General features: G+C 32.6%; 1 protein-coding gene and 1 pseudogene across 2 annotated transcripts; one reads left to right on the forward strand and one right to left on the reverse strand.

Moving 5' to 3' along the window:
* On the forward strand, window positions 3400-5394 carry LOC109129946 (annotated as a pseudogene).
* Window positions 5644-8995, reverse strand: LOC104757990. Of its 2 annotated transcripts, none has more exons than XM_019239167.1 (7): window positions 8596-8995; window positions 8138-8243; window positions 7829-7918; window positions 7076-7717; window positions 6552-6879; window positions 6335-6416; window positions 5644-6167 (listed from the first exon to the last, which is right to left on the reverse strand). In XM_019239167.1, exons 1-7 carry the CDS (start codon window positions 8791-8793, stop codon window positions 5961-5963), a joined length of 1653 nt encoding a protein of 550 aa, XP_019094712.1. In that variant the 5' UTR covers window positions 8794-8995; the 3' UTR covers window positions 5644-5960. The 2 variants fall into 2 exon arrangements, with proteins under 2 accessions (XP_019094712.1, XP_010479085.1); XM_010480783.2 differs by having other exon boundaries at window positions 7829-7915; window positions 8596-8993.

Below are 14944 nucleotides of genomic sequence, written 5' to 3' on the forward strand. Positions count from 1 at the left end.
GTTAAAGCTTTATTCTTTCGTGAAGCTTAACTGCAATTTTTTTTCTTTTGAGTTTGATGCTTGTTAATTAGATGGGTTGAGAATCCGGAGTACTATTGATTCGTAACGTGTTAGATTTCAGATTCCACTTAGGGTTTAAAATTTCATTTGCTTTGATTTTTGGGTTTATGTTGTTGTTGAGATCGAAGTTTTCCATTGTGATTGTGTGATGTTTGAAATCTACCAATCATGGGTCTAACATGTTTTCTACCATTTTTCTCTTGGTAGAAAGTATTTTCTACTTGAGGAAAAAAAAAAAGTATTTTCTACAATTAGGTTTTTAAAAAATGTCTTGTACAACCTTATCTTCTGGATCTTCTCTTATGATTATATTGTCTTGTTGTTTGTTTGAGTAGAAGCCAACTGGAAGACGTTACTGTATTTGAAAACAATTCAGGAAACAAAACTTGGTCAGTAAAGTACGATGTTTTATAAACGAATTATTGCTATTATTCATGTGAATGTATACAAATTTAAAATTGTGTAGGTAATTAAGTACAAACTCTTTACGTGTACTAACATATATTACCTTAAGACTCTTTGAACTTCTATGGAGTGACAATTTTCATCCCTATACAATTCATAAAATGATGTTAGCTCTACAAAATCAAAAGAGGGTGATAAAAGACACTCTTATAGAACAAAACATTTACATTTCATTCTTGTAGGAGTGCAAACAAATGAAAGAAAAGTTTCTCACCTTTAAAATCTCATGTCCTTGCAGGAGAAAATACCTGATTTCTTAAAAAACTATATGAAAACTGAACTAAGTTGAACATAAAATTGGTACTGGCAATTCCTTGTGAATGTCGGGCTTCGGAGTTTCAAAATGTATGTAGGAATTCTTGTATTCGAAGTTTGAGGAGCACCTTTTAATACTTGGGACCAATTAAATATTTTTCTTATTCATCCTGTTTAATAAAATTGACAATATGGACATTAGCATCATATTTTGAGAAATGATGCTTAAGAATAAAGAGAATTAAACTTAAATTGTTTGGGATCAAACTGACAGACTTACTTAGAGATCGAGTTTTGAAAAATATGCTGCTATGATTATTTTTTGTCAATGCTAGGCTTATATATAGTGATAGTAGTCAGCTAGGTAACACTGTAAAAGTTTATTAAAAAGGATGAGGATAAATTTGAGAATATCTTGGTAGTCAAGTTGTATTTGAATAAATAATTATATTCATTTTGGAAAGATTGTGATCTTTTTATTTTATTGTTTTAAGGCATATATTGTGATTTTTTGGTATACACGTTAGAATATGTTTACGATTTAGAACCTTTGATTTTCTAAAAATATTTTGATTAGCAATTATTACGTTGTACTATGAATGTTTTATGGAGATTTCACTAAACTAATTAGACTTTTTATTGGAATATGTCCAATTTAAATTTATTTGAATCTTTATTGAACGCAAGTGTTGTAGGCTACACTAACTGTTTAGATCTTATTATGGAATATATTCATATATGAAACCGATTAGAATTAATATGGAATGTTAGTATTAAAGATTTTATTTATTGTTAATAATATAATTGGTTAGTTGCCTTTTAATTAGTCTTGAAATCACAGATTCGATATCAAATATAAATTTAATGATGAAATAAGTTTTTTTGGTTACTCGCTCCAACTTTTATGGTATGGATGGTTTTGTTATAAACTTATTTCCTAAATTTACGTTGTTTATCTTTTATTTTATGGAAAAAAAAAAAGATCGATTGGCTACAGGTGTATATGATTGACAAAGCACCCTCCATTAATCCAGATCCGAATATGATTGAACCGGTCGCCTAAGATATGTGTGCTTTAGCCATGGAAAGTTATCAAATTGCCCTTTTTTTTTTTTTTCTTTCTTTTTGACGTAGGGGGTAGGGGATATCATATGGTATACTTTTTTTTTATTTTTAAAGGTGCTCTCCAATTAATAGTATAGATTATTTAAATGGAGATAAGTGGCGTGCCATGTCTGCTAAATATCTGGATGGGTGTGATAAACTGATAACATCTATTTGCAAATTTGATTTTTTGGGCGGTTATGGTTTTTTATGTAATTAAATTTGCGTTCATACATATATATTAGACAACCAATCAATGATTAATTTTAATCTAACATATGATTAAAGGGTTTTACTAATAATAATAGATAGTTAGTATATAAAGTTTAATTGGTTTTTTTTTGTTTCCAAAGAAAAACAATTATAAAATTGGGTGAACGATGAAAGCATTCATCCTGAGACCTAATATCCGGTATCCGGGATCCGATCCGGTATCCAGTGGTATCCGCTTCGGAAAACCGGATCCGGATTCGGATACCAAAATATGAAATTCGCTAAAACCGGATCCGGATTCGGATATCACAAAAAAACAAACCCAGATATCCGTATCCGTTTTATATTTATTTATTTGTTTATTTTAAGTTTTATACTGTAACACATGTCTATCATCGAACTTTTAATAATTAAATAATTAAAAAATGCTGAACGAGAGAGACTTGCGAAGAGTCCTGTGTATAGTCGGGTATATATAGTCACGCTGGAGAGGTTATATTTGGTAAAGTGGGCGATGTGGGATCTTTCAAACTCCTTTTTCTCATTATTTTGTCCCACATCGGCTCTAACTCACATCTCTCCTACTTTATTCCCTTATAAATACACTCTCTCCTCTACAAAAATTCCATGGGCCTCCGAGCTTCAACAGATGGTCTTTATTGGGCCTATTAGTTTTATTTCAGAAGAATAAAAAGTTTAAATTTTAAAACATTGTTGGTTTATACCGGATTCGGATATCCGGCGGTTATCATATATTTGAGCGGATAACCAGTGACCGGATATCCGACCATCTCGGAGCTGGATTCGGATATCTGTTTCACGTATCCAGCGGATATGGAGCCGGATCCGGATATCCGGCTCCATCTCAGGACTAATTGTACGTAGTTGGTGCTTGCAATTTGTCTCAATTGATAAGCCAAAGAAAAATACTTTTTTCTAATCCAAAAATTAGTAAAACAATGTTCATTCGTCCTTGATTAATGTAGAGAGAAAACAAAGAATAATATGTACATATGTTTTTAAAACTTAAAACTCACTTGAAAATTTAAGAAATCCGGTATTGTGTGATCAGGACAAGAAGTCTCGACCGAACAACAAACACATAAAGACAAAGGCTAAATGATGTAACAAATTATAAAATAACTTTGTGCGCCTTTTGAAAGTAATATTCAACTCTCAAGCGATGGATGGCTAAGGCATGTTTGGTATCCCATGGTACATTGCAACAAATAAAAAGAGGCGAAGAGAGCCTAAAAATAAGGCAGATTTTAAAACTTTGTCACCTTTTAAAAAAATATAAAAATGGACGAAAATACACACAAGTTTAGTGATCGTGCTAGACAGATATGCCGTCTCTCTGATCCATCTCAGCCGGTGCACTTCCTTTCTCGACGATACAATCGCAATCTGTACAAGTGCACTGGCTGCTACAGCGAGAAAAAGCGCTCTAAGTATCATCTCCATTGTAATACCTGCGATTACGATATGCACAAGAAATGTTATTTTCAACCGAGATGCGGTTTATCGGATGTAACTAATCCTCACACCCTTTACAAACAGTACACTAAGTTCTTGGGTTGCTTCGGATGTGGAGGTAAAGGCTTGAGTGGTTCTATGGGATATTACCGTTGTGGTCATTGCCGTGTTACTTTCCACAAAATTTGCCACTTGTATCCGTCAAAGATCAAACATCCTTTTCACCCTTCCCACCCTCTCACACTCACCTTCTCCACAGATTCTCCTTATAATGATTTGCAGCAGATCCCCACTTCATGGCAAGAAGAAGAAGAACCCTCTGATTCCGAAGAAGAACCTGATGCATCTGGATCTGGTGATGCCTCTATCTCAATATCCGATGTAAAATGCAAATGTTGCCAGAGACAGCTCCAACACGTATACTACCACTGTTCTATTTGCAACTTTAGCCTAAACCTCACCTGTACTAGAAACCCACCACCACTTACTATCAAACACCTCAAGAGCCATGAGCATACCCTCACCCTTTTTCCTAGACGAATCCATTCTCCATGTGATGCTTGTGGCTTGTCTCTCGGGAACAGCCATGATCTCGTCTACACTTGTCTCCCTTGTAGCTACATGGTCCACAGGACATGTATCTACTTACCCCGTGTCATTAAGATCACTCGTCACCCACACCGCTTAGCTCTCTCTTCCTCCCTTCCTTCAGGTGAATTATCTTGCGGAGTCTGTCGCCATACCATTGATGTTACCTAATGGGAATTTTTCCTGCCAAAAGGGATGCCACTATGCTGTTCATTCCAAATGTGGTGTGGAAGGCCGTGTGTGGGACGGCAAAGATCTCCAAGGATTTTCTGAAGAACCAGATGAAAACGTTGAGCCATTCGTGAGGATCGATGAAAAAACCATACACCATTTCAGTCATAAGCATTATCTAACACTCCACCGTAACGACGTTTGGGATGAAAACATGTTCTGTCGGGCATGCATCCTCCCAATATTAATATATGAGAGTTTCTACAATTGTATGCAGTGCCATTTCCTTCTCCACAAAGCATGTGCATCGCTTCCTCGCAAAAAAGACCATCCGCTACACAGACACCGCCTTATCCTCTATCCAATTCCTCCAAAGCCATTAGCATACGTGATTGACGAAAGATTTGAGCATCTCCATATAGAACATCTCCATGACATGTTCAAATGTCATGGTTGTGACCAAATAGGTTACGGTTTCGTATACAAATGCAGCCAAGGAGAATGCAAGTTCGAATTAGACACAAGGTGTGCCTCCCTTCCCGATCCTATTATCCATGTAAGCCATCCACATGAGCTCTTCTTCAATCTTACCCACGGTGAATGCATGGGGTGTAAGTCTAGTCACTGTTCACCTTATTCCCTAGAGTGTATGGAATGCAAGTCATATTTGGGCCTAAAATGCGCTACTTTACCAAGTGTGACACACTACAAACACGACCGGCATCCACTTACTCTTTGCTGCAGGAAGAGGTTACGACAAATGGTCAACACTGGTGCGAATTATGTGAAGCAAAATTAGATGTAAACGAGTGGTTCTATACATGTCATGAATATTGCAATGTCACGGTGCATATTAGTTGTTTATTAGGAAAACAACTCTTCATGAGGCCAATGTCCATTCCAAGAGGACGAGATTCGTTGTTAGTTACTCGCAACAGTGGTAACACTCGACCAGTTTGCTGTGTATGTGATCGCCGTCGCGTAGAGCCCTTTTCCTATGAGTGCCGAGGTTTTCATATCTGTTCTTGTACTTGTATACTTTCATTGTTTGATATGTCTTGAATTATTGTATTACTGGTTCCATCGTTATTTTTATTCGTAAATTGTTGTATGAGTGCGATTGTTTCTATACATGATGATTTATTTGACAGAATGGTTTATATGCTTATGATAATCTCGTCTGATTGGGTTGCAAACACATTATGTGGACTGTACCAAAAAAAATTGGTCATAATGTGAACCATACAATATGATATAAATTAATGAAATGTTTTGTCAGAAACTGTACTTAAAAGGTAAGAACATTTAACATAATCAACAGAATGATGCATATGTGATCGGTAAGGTAAGTAAAGAAATCCTGTCCTCTCAAGGGATCAAATCACCTCTAAACACCTCCAGGCTCCAAGGGACCAAACAAAGGTGGAAAGGGGTGAACTCATCCCTCGGATTTTAACTCTCAGCTAGGAACTAACATACAAATGTACTAAGCGCATGTATTGGAAACAATTAACAGCTACTTACGATCAAAAGTATATTATTACAAAGTAGGAATAAGAACACCAAATATTACGCATACGCATGAGTGAAGAGTCTCCATTTACCGTATTTTCTTCGAAAAAGGGCAACTAGAATGCATGACAGGTGAAGCAACCACTTAGGGAAGCCATTTTCTTCTTCCCACTTCTTTTAAAAGATGAAGCCTTACCATGTGATGTGGTTGTTGCTTTATTGTCTAACACCGACCTCCTCATCTCCTCTGCTTTCTTCTCTGCTGATTTCACTTTTCTCATTATTTTTTCCATTGACGACGATCTTTTCTTTTCCAATTTCATCTGAGAAAAATATTTCTGACATTAGCTTACACTAGGAGTAAAACATACTACAGCAGTTACTTAAATGTGTTGATATCAAATGCAATTGTTTCGATGCTTAGCCTCAGTTTTTGTGCTTCAGATAAAAAATAATAATGCTACAGAAACAGGATGAGAGGGGATTTAACCTCTAGCTTTCTTATTGCTGCCTCGGCTTTAGCTTTCTGCAAATTTTCCCAAGATATGATGCTGGCTTCCTCGGTCTTTACACTACAGAAATACGAAACATTCAATCAGAATTCAAAGTCTAATTCATTTGAAAACTAGCATTCCTGTTGCTTATAAGATTCTTCAGAACTAAAGAGCGTGTGACTAATGTGTCAACCCTATAATCTAAGAACATACCATGTCAGACCTTGAGGATCCCTAGCTTTTCCATTTAAGTGGTCTCGCATTTTTGAGCTATTTCCATGGTATAGACCTCTGTGCGTCTTTGACCAGCGAGTTACGGTTACCTTCTCATCAACCTGTAAGTCCTTGACTTCTGCTTGGTTGGAATGACCATTCAGTAGTTCCGAAACAGGTCGTGCTGATGGAGAGGAGGGAGAGAATGAACACTGTCTCTCAGGTGATAAGCGGATGCTTCCCTCAGGACTCATCTGGGTCGCCATATCCCTTCTTGAGACAGCTTGAGCATCAGTAGCTGCATCCTTTATACTTTCATGGATGTCATCTGTACATATTGGTAACAAAAAGTAGTTTACCAAATGAGAATGTCAAAGTAGAGCAGGATAATAATATTTGATGCACGAGTCCTTTTAGTCCACTCTAATTTTAGCACAATAAAATTTATGGAGAGTTGGATAATAATATCAAAACTCAAATGTAGTTTATAAAAATGAGTTACAGAGAGTTGAACAGTATTATACCTCGGGATGAGGGTGCAAGTGCTTCAGAGCAGCCATGAATGCTAATTGATCTAGCCATGCAAGGATCGATTCTTTGAGGAAATGCTGATGCAGTAGAACCCCTAGAAGAGGCAGTTTCTGGCAACACACCAGCTGAAAATGGAGAGCTTGCCGTTAAGCAGCCCATGTTCCCACCATGAACCATAGGAACCGCAGGGGAATACAACGAATAATATGCAAATCCTGGAGGTCCTAATGGACCACTTTTGGCTTTAGGTCGCCTTTCATGTGATGCTCCAAATGAAGTTCGGGCAGCTCCTTCCTTAGTAAGAGGACTAACTATCCATCTCTCTGCATCTTCCCATTTAGAAGGAACTGTTCTACCACTATATAAAGGTAAGAAACCAGCATTGGGCGGACTTCTTCCCCCGTTTGAACGTAAAGGCACTCGCTCTGAGCTCCAACCCTTTTGCATACTATGCAGATAAGTGGGAGTTCCGGGACTAGGAAACACACTGGATTTATTAGTTGAAACTGAAGTTCTCTTAACATTTACCACTCTTGGAGACGAAGAGATTACATTACTAAGATCCAACGAAGCAGTCCTTTGGTAATCTAGCTTTTTCGCCAGCGCTTCAGATCTGGATCTTCGTTCCTGGCATTCTATAGAGAGTTGATATTATTAAACAACCTGTGTTTCGCTTCAAGTAATGACTGCTAAAGTATAACACTTTCCTCTTTTTTCTTTTGTTATGATGTAAAAAGTAAACTGACCTCTAAGAGCTACAGAGAAAGAACTCCTAGCTGAATCAAGATTCTGGCTTTCATCATCTTTTTTAACCTCAAACTCCTCTTTCCAAGCTGCTTTTATTTTTCGGTAGAAAACAAAGAGAGACAAAGTAAAAAGTAAGAGAAACAGAAAAACATGATAGATATATTTTTTTTCAAATTTCCAAAAGCATAATTGATCTCTTTTAGACTATTTTTGTCGCATGTCACTCTCTTTTCTTGACAACCTTTAATCCAATTCAATCACTAGCAGTAACACTACATACATCAGTACTACTAGTAGTAGTAGCTTACCTTTCACTTTATTTGATTTTCTAGAGTTACGACTATTCTTCCACCCTGTTCCACGCTTGTCTAGATCTAGATCTTTACAGCTCGAACTTACCCTCTGATCTCGCTCCTGTTCATCTCAAATAATTCCAAACAAAAGTTACATTCAAATTCAAAATAAACAAAATACATTCCAAGTCCAAGATCCAGAATCGTGTTTAACGAACGAAGCTACTTCACTAACTCAAATCTATATAGCTCTGTTGCATGTAATCATCATCTCTAAAAACTCTAAATCCAGTGCAAATTGAAACAACAAATCTGTTTTTTTATCTAGCATCATTGTACGATGAACAGTGAAATTGAATAACAAGTTTTGCATGATTTTGACTAAGTCAAACACACACACACGCGTATTCATAAATGTGATAGTGAAACTCTCAGATTCATGAAGTGAAACAATGTGGATGGAGGGGGAGTACCAGAGAAGGACCGGAGACGAGAGAGTCACGGTCGTGAGCGTCGGAGGTGGAAGAGCAACGATCGACGCTGACGGAAGCGGAGGAGAAGAGACTGAGATTAGATTCCGGTGTGAAGATTATAGAGTCGGGGCTTGAGTCTCGTCGAGATCCTCCGGGTTTCGCCGGACGGTGGACTTTGTACGATGACTCCGACGGCATTTGAAATCTTCGTGAAGAAGCTAAATCTCTAACCGTTTTTTTTTGTGAGCTCGAGCTATAGAGAGAGAGAAGAGAGAGAGAGAGAGAGAGAGAGAGAGAGAGAGAGAGAGGTTTTGTGGTAATCTGTTTGTTTTTTGGTGGTGGTGACTCAGAGACACTCTGCAGGGAAACAATGTGTGACTTTGACTTGTGTGAAAGACTGTTGAGAGAGATGAATTTTTAACACTTTTTTGTTTTATAATGTTTTTACTGATATTTAAAAGAGCAATCTTTTGAGGCGTGGTAGATACGAATTTTAATGAATTATAAGTGTTGTGATTGGTGTGTTTTTCTTTATTTTGTTTCAACATGAGACTTTCCATTAATTAAGGAGGGTGATCATGATCATCATAATTGAAAACTTTTTTTATGATAAGATGGTAGAATGGGTGGAGTTAATTAAAGCTTTGAATGTTACACCTTCTTGCTATTATTTTTACTAACTACTTATGTAATAACGAATTTATTGAATAAGTTATGCATTCATACTATTAAAGCAGAAGTATTTATGGACTAACTTTTAGATCATAACTTTGTTTTGGTAGTTTTTAAATAAAATGATTAGTAATTAATATTTATTAATACATTCTTATATTATGGAATTAAAATTCTCTAACCATTCAAATTAAGTCGGATCCTGCGCGGGTCATTTAGTATCCGATTAGTTGATCCGATTTTCTCATCAACATTAACCTTTGATTCTCAAAATTAAATTAAATCTTGGCCACTGATTTTTTCAATGGTTTTAATTTAAACCATATATTTTGATTTTTTGAACTGCAAATCTAAAACAATATTTTGAGATAATTTTGCCTAAATCTTAATCGATTAGAATATTTAATTAAAGAAAATATATACATCAGAATTAAATAAGGAAAACATTTAAATACATAATAAATCAAATCTAAATTTCTGATTCTTTGTAAAGATTATAAGAAAAACGAAAAACAAGAAAAAAAAATTATAATTAATATTTGTGCATATTTTTCCTCACAGTTTTAGGATCATATAAGTAAATCCGGTTTAATTTTGAAAACAATTAACTAATTACAATTTAAAATAAAAATTAAATTACTTTAAAAGGTAATTTAAAATAGTAAAAATATTCATTATAGCCTTAATAATAGAAAGTTAATTAATATATAAGATATGTGAATTAATAAAAATCAATTCAAATTTATTTTAATGGATATATATAATATATATTTAATATCAACTCAATATATCTAAAATAAATTATATGTCAAAAAATGTGAGAAAAGCAAAAAATTTAGTTATGTTCTTACCCAAAAATTTTGGACATTAAAATTGTCTAATAGTTAATTATTTTAAAAAGAACAGTTATGGGACATAAAAAAAATTATGGGTAGAGACGAGATGAAACAGGACGGGATAGGACAAGACGGAATTGGAAGAGATGTCTTTACCATTCAAATATATTTAAGTGTAGGTTATATATGTGCAATAGTCCAAACTAAAACCAAATTAAAATCTATTATTTGGGTTTAACACCTATAAGCATACCACTATCGCTTAAAAACTGTAAAACGATCATTGTATATCTGTTACCGTGCAAAAGATTAGCGATGTCTAAACAACGTACTTATCTAAATATGTTTTAACATTTATCATGTAATTAAACCAAATATACTACTGAACACTATTTAAAATTTCGAAATTATAAAAAACACATAAACCAAAATATTTTATGCATTCGAAAAATACATAAATTAATTATAATATGTGTTATCCCGTATTGTAGCACGGGTATCACCTAGTCTGTTATATAAGTGTGCAATATACAGTATTGCTTTTTTATTTTAGTTTTTTTAAATAATTATCTTAAGCATTTTAAATGTTACTTTGTTGATTTTGTTTGGATAAAAATTAAAATCTTCTCGGATGGCTAAATTTGTTGTCGATGCGTGGATTGGAGAAACTTCGTATATTAGGAATAACTAGAGTCTAGAGAACATACCGTTTGAGATTTATTTAATAGAAGCAAACTTACATTTCACACCATTTGGAATCTTCCGTGTAATTCCTTTCAAGTTTTCGGTGTTTTTGTATGTGACATTAACAAGGTGAGGAGAGGAGGTTTTAGGGAAGACAAAATAGAGTATATCTTTCTGAAAACTCTTTAAAACTTAATTAAGTCACTAAGAGTAACGTGGCTGGATGAAGTCATGAAGAGTCTATTTCTGAGAGCGTAGTGATAGTTAAGTTATGTGTCTTAACCAAATTCTAAAGTCCCAATCAAATATTTGGTGGAACAATTTTGACGAAAGGAGCCGTTCCAAATCCAATAGAGAGATTGAAGCACTCCATCGGCCAATGCTGGCCATTAAGAATCCAAATTAAGTTGAGTAAGATTACATGCAGAACATAGGTATGATTTTCTCTTGAAATTGATTATATCCATTTAGTCGAAGAATGGACCTTGCTCTTAATAAATGGCATATATTTGAGTTTCATGATATCTATAACCGCATCACGATGTCTATTTAGGGTTTCTCTCTCAATACTCGTAGGAAACAACAATAGAATTTTTATTCGGTTTATAGAATTCGTTACACAAAAATACAATAAGTCAAAATAATATTAGACAAATAGCTTAAATTAAAAAATGTTTTGAATCTTTTGACATTATGTCAACAAAAAAATTATAAAACTAATTTATTTTTTAAGCACAGAAACGTGCACTATATTATCATAATTAATGCTCTATATATTTTTTGAAATATTTTTATCCTTTTACAAACATACTAAAAGAAATTATTTAAAAAACAGAACCACCTTATAAATTTCATTTCAAACCTTTTCTAGTACTTTTTTCCCATTTACTAATGTTAACTAAGTAAATAATCATTTAATTTTTCTAATTTTTTGTCAACAAACTATTATGTCTTCTCAACTTCCCAACGAATAGATGTTAATATGTGTATTGGAAACAAATTATTTTGATTTGCCTGTCTTTTTATCAAAAACAAATTATCTAGCAAATTATTCAAAACTAGATTCAGACCCGCACGTACGTGCGGAGATTGATTTTAAAAACTAAGTTTACTAACACATTTATAGTTTATTACGTACATGCAAGTTATGTTTGTAAACGTATTTTTTAGAAATGTTATTAACATTCATAATCCGAAATCGTACCAATATAGTATTTGATTTGTTTTTAATTTGGTTTAGACAAAAAGAATGATCAAATTTGTTTTTGTTATTAGTAAAGACGATTATATTAAAAAAATAGTAAATGAAAGATGATATGTCTAATTTAGGACAGAAAATCCATCATGTCTCATATATGTCATGTTTTCCATCTCATAACTATGGTTTTAATAATAGTTTTCCCATTTAAGATTGTATATTTTAGTCCAACAAATAAGATATATGTAATAACTACGATTTTAATTATAAAAATATTTATTTGGTATAGCATTTATAACATAATCTTTTATTGGTTTGCTTTCATCAAGTTTGTTAATATCAAAAATGATAATCGTTTCACCATAAATATTGGATCGACACGATAACGGACCCGGATCAAGTGTGATCCGGATTAGTGATCATCTATATTTCTATTAAACTCATAAACTATCAAACTGAATAAAATCACTAAAAAATAGTTAAACTTCGTGAACGGAATGACCATTATATAGTTGTCAAAGGGGTCAAACCCGTCCGTTGTACCTACTCCGCAATGGATAAAAGCACTATGACCAGCAGAAAATATGTTCCACGTATTCCACATGAGTAAATATTATGTCTGAACGGCATATACCTTGCTTGAATTCGCATTATCCATAATTTCCGTCATGTATTTTATCAGGAATAATTTAGCTAATATTTTTATTTTCTGGATTACATGTTCTTTCCCGTACCCATTCTTTCACGTCTACATATTTGAAAACAAATAGGAAAATTGAAACTAAATTTAGATATTTTAATTTTATGTTCATGTACTTGTTATTTGATATTTGAAAGTATGTTATGAATTTCACAATCTAAATCGTCCAGAAATTAACCCTTACTTAAATTAGTGAGATTTTGAGAATTAAATATAACTATCAATTTTTAAATATAATAATTTAAATGGTTATAAAACCTGCTTAAAACTTGTTAGAGACAAATGAAAATATTTAGGAGTGAGCGTAATTCATGTTTTGTTGTTTTATGTCCCATTTTATCTACCCGTTCGTAATTGTCCGTTGCAGTATGGTACATATTCGATATGGGGTAGTTTTATATTCTTAAAAAAGAGAAATGGGACAGAAATAAAACATAAATTCTTGAACTTCTGTTTGGGACAAACACAAATATAATTCATAATAAATTTATATATCATATCATATGATAAAAAATATTAGAAAATAGTTGACCTATTTATTCTTATTATTTGATATATGGTCCATTTATATTGGATTACATTTCTTTGTTTTACTTTTTTCTTAAATATTATAGGACATAGTTTAATGTTTTTTCTTTTTCTTTTGAACATTTTTTATGTTAGATAAATTGAAAATATGTTACATAATATATTGGAAATATTAATTTATTTTAATTCTAACATGATCCTAGATTTTTTTTTTTTTAAATTATATTTGTGTCCTGTTTGTCTCCTTCCATCCCGTTTCAGTCTCATTATTCTTTTCTCATTTCCTCAAAAATCATATTTCCAAAATATAGCATACAATCGCGTAATAGTTTGATTCAAAACAACATAATGTATTTGATGAGAAAAAAAATTTATTTGAAACATTCAGTTAATTGAATCACATATACATGTCGTGTCAGTTAACATTATTTATCTCTTATTTGGTACATGCAGCATGGTTATGCCTAGATAAGCAGAAGAAAAACAACATATTAAAAATAAAGTTTTATTTTATAAGTTGTAATATTCTTTTGGACCAACACATTTATGCTTTGAGTTTATTTGTGAGATATTTAGAATCACAAATTTTATCTGAGTTTTAAGTGTAGCATAAACTAATTAAATACAATGTGAGAAATATATATTTGAAAGATTGCAATCTTCCCAATTATTTTAAAAATATATTTAAAAGATAGTTATGATAATAATGTCAATATTTTAAAAATACACCAACAAAAAAAACTAAAAACAAACTCAAAGAATAAAATAAGTATAAGAGGGGTCTGAAATTCTATAACATTGAAGTCTGAAAGGTCAATTTAGTTATCCAAATTTTATGATCACTAATATAATAATTTTCACTTTAAGACCGAAACTAATTGACAATAGAATTGTTGGATATATTAGTGTGTTAAATTAAATTTGGAAGTATAAAAAATTACAAAAACTATAATTGGATATATGAAGATTTAGTTGAATGACTCGCCAAAGAAAAAAGCTTGATCGGGGAGGGGGAAGTCATATTCAACATTGTGGACATCATCGAGACATGCAATTTCATGTTACCTCTGAAAGATATATTTGTTTCTCCTCTTTTCCAGTTCACTGCAAAATTCATTATGATTTGAGAAAATATAAAAAAGAAATGAATCACACTAATGATTTAATACCAATAGGCTATGTGTAACAATATAATCATAGATTGTTAAAAAAAAAAAATCATGCATCAAAAGTACACTATATATTATAATTAATGTATATATAAGTATTAACATAAAAAAACTGTAACTATTCAAAAGAATAGTAAGAGAAAATCAATTATAACTACTTAATTGTTTCACAACATTCATATTTTAGAAGTTATACAGTCTTGACTTTTATGTTTCACATGTTCTTGTAGAGTTTCAAATCTGAAACACTATAAGATTATGAAAAATAAAAGTCAAAAAATTTAAAACTCAAAATATGGATGCTGGAAAAAAAATTTTTGAACGAACGAAACTAAAGACTTCGACACGTCTTATATAGAGAGATGAAGATTAATATATTTTAGGATACTAACAAAAAGATTTTGGTAGTTATTTTAGATTTCCTCATTTAGTTTTGGAATATAAGTTTTAGAAAAAGGAAAATCATAAATATTGTTTACGCAGATTTCTCACAAAAATATAATCAAATTAATTTTTTATACATATATACAATTTTGAATTTAATTGCACGATTTTAATAGAG

The sequence above is a fragment of the Camelina sativa genome, chromosome 17, assembly GCF_000633955.1.
Source record: "Camelina sativa cultivar DH55 chromosome 17, Cs, whole genome shotgun sequence".
In the NCBI taxonomy this organism is placed as follows: Eukaryota; Viridiplantae; Streptophyta; class Magnoliopsida; order Brassicales; family Brassicaceae; genus Camelina; species Camelina sativa.

What these genes read in the sequence shown, in the direction of transcription:
- LOC104757990 (XM_019239167.1), bottom strand. Translation starts at nt 8,793, where the DNA reads ATGCCGTCGGAGTCATCGTACAAAGTCCACCGTCCGGCGAAACCCGGA. An exon ending in AAAATCAAATAAAGTGAAAG is followed by an intron (nt 7,919 to 8,137) that starts GTAAGCTACTAC and finishes GAAAAATAAAAG; the next exon opens with CAGCTTGGAAAGAGGAGTTT. An exon ending in ACTTGCACCCTCATCCCGAG is followed by an intron (nt 6,880 to 7,075) that starts GTATAATACTGT and finishes CAATATGTACAG; the next exon opens with ATGACATCCATGAAAGTATA.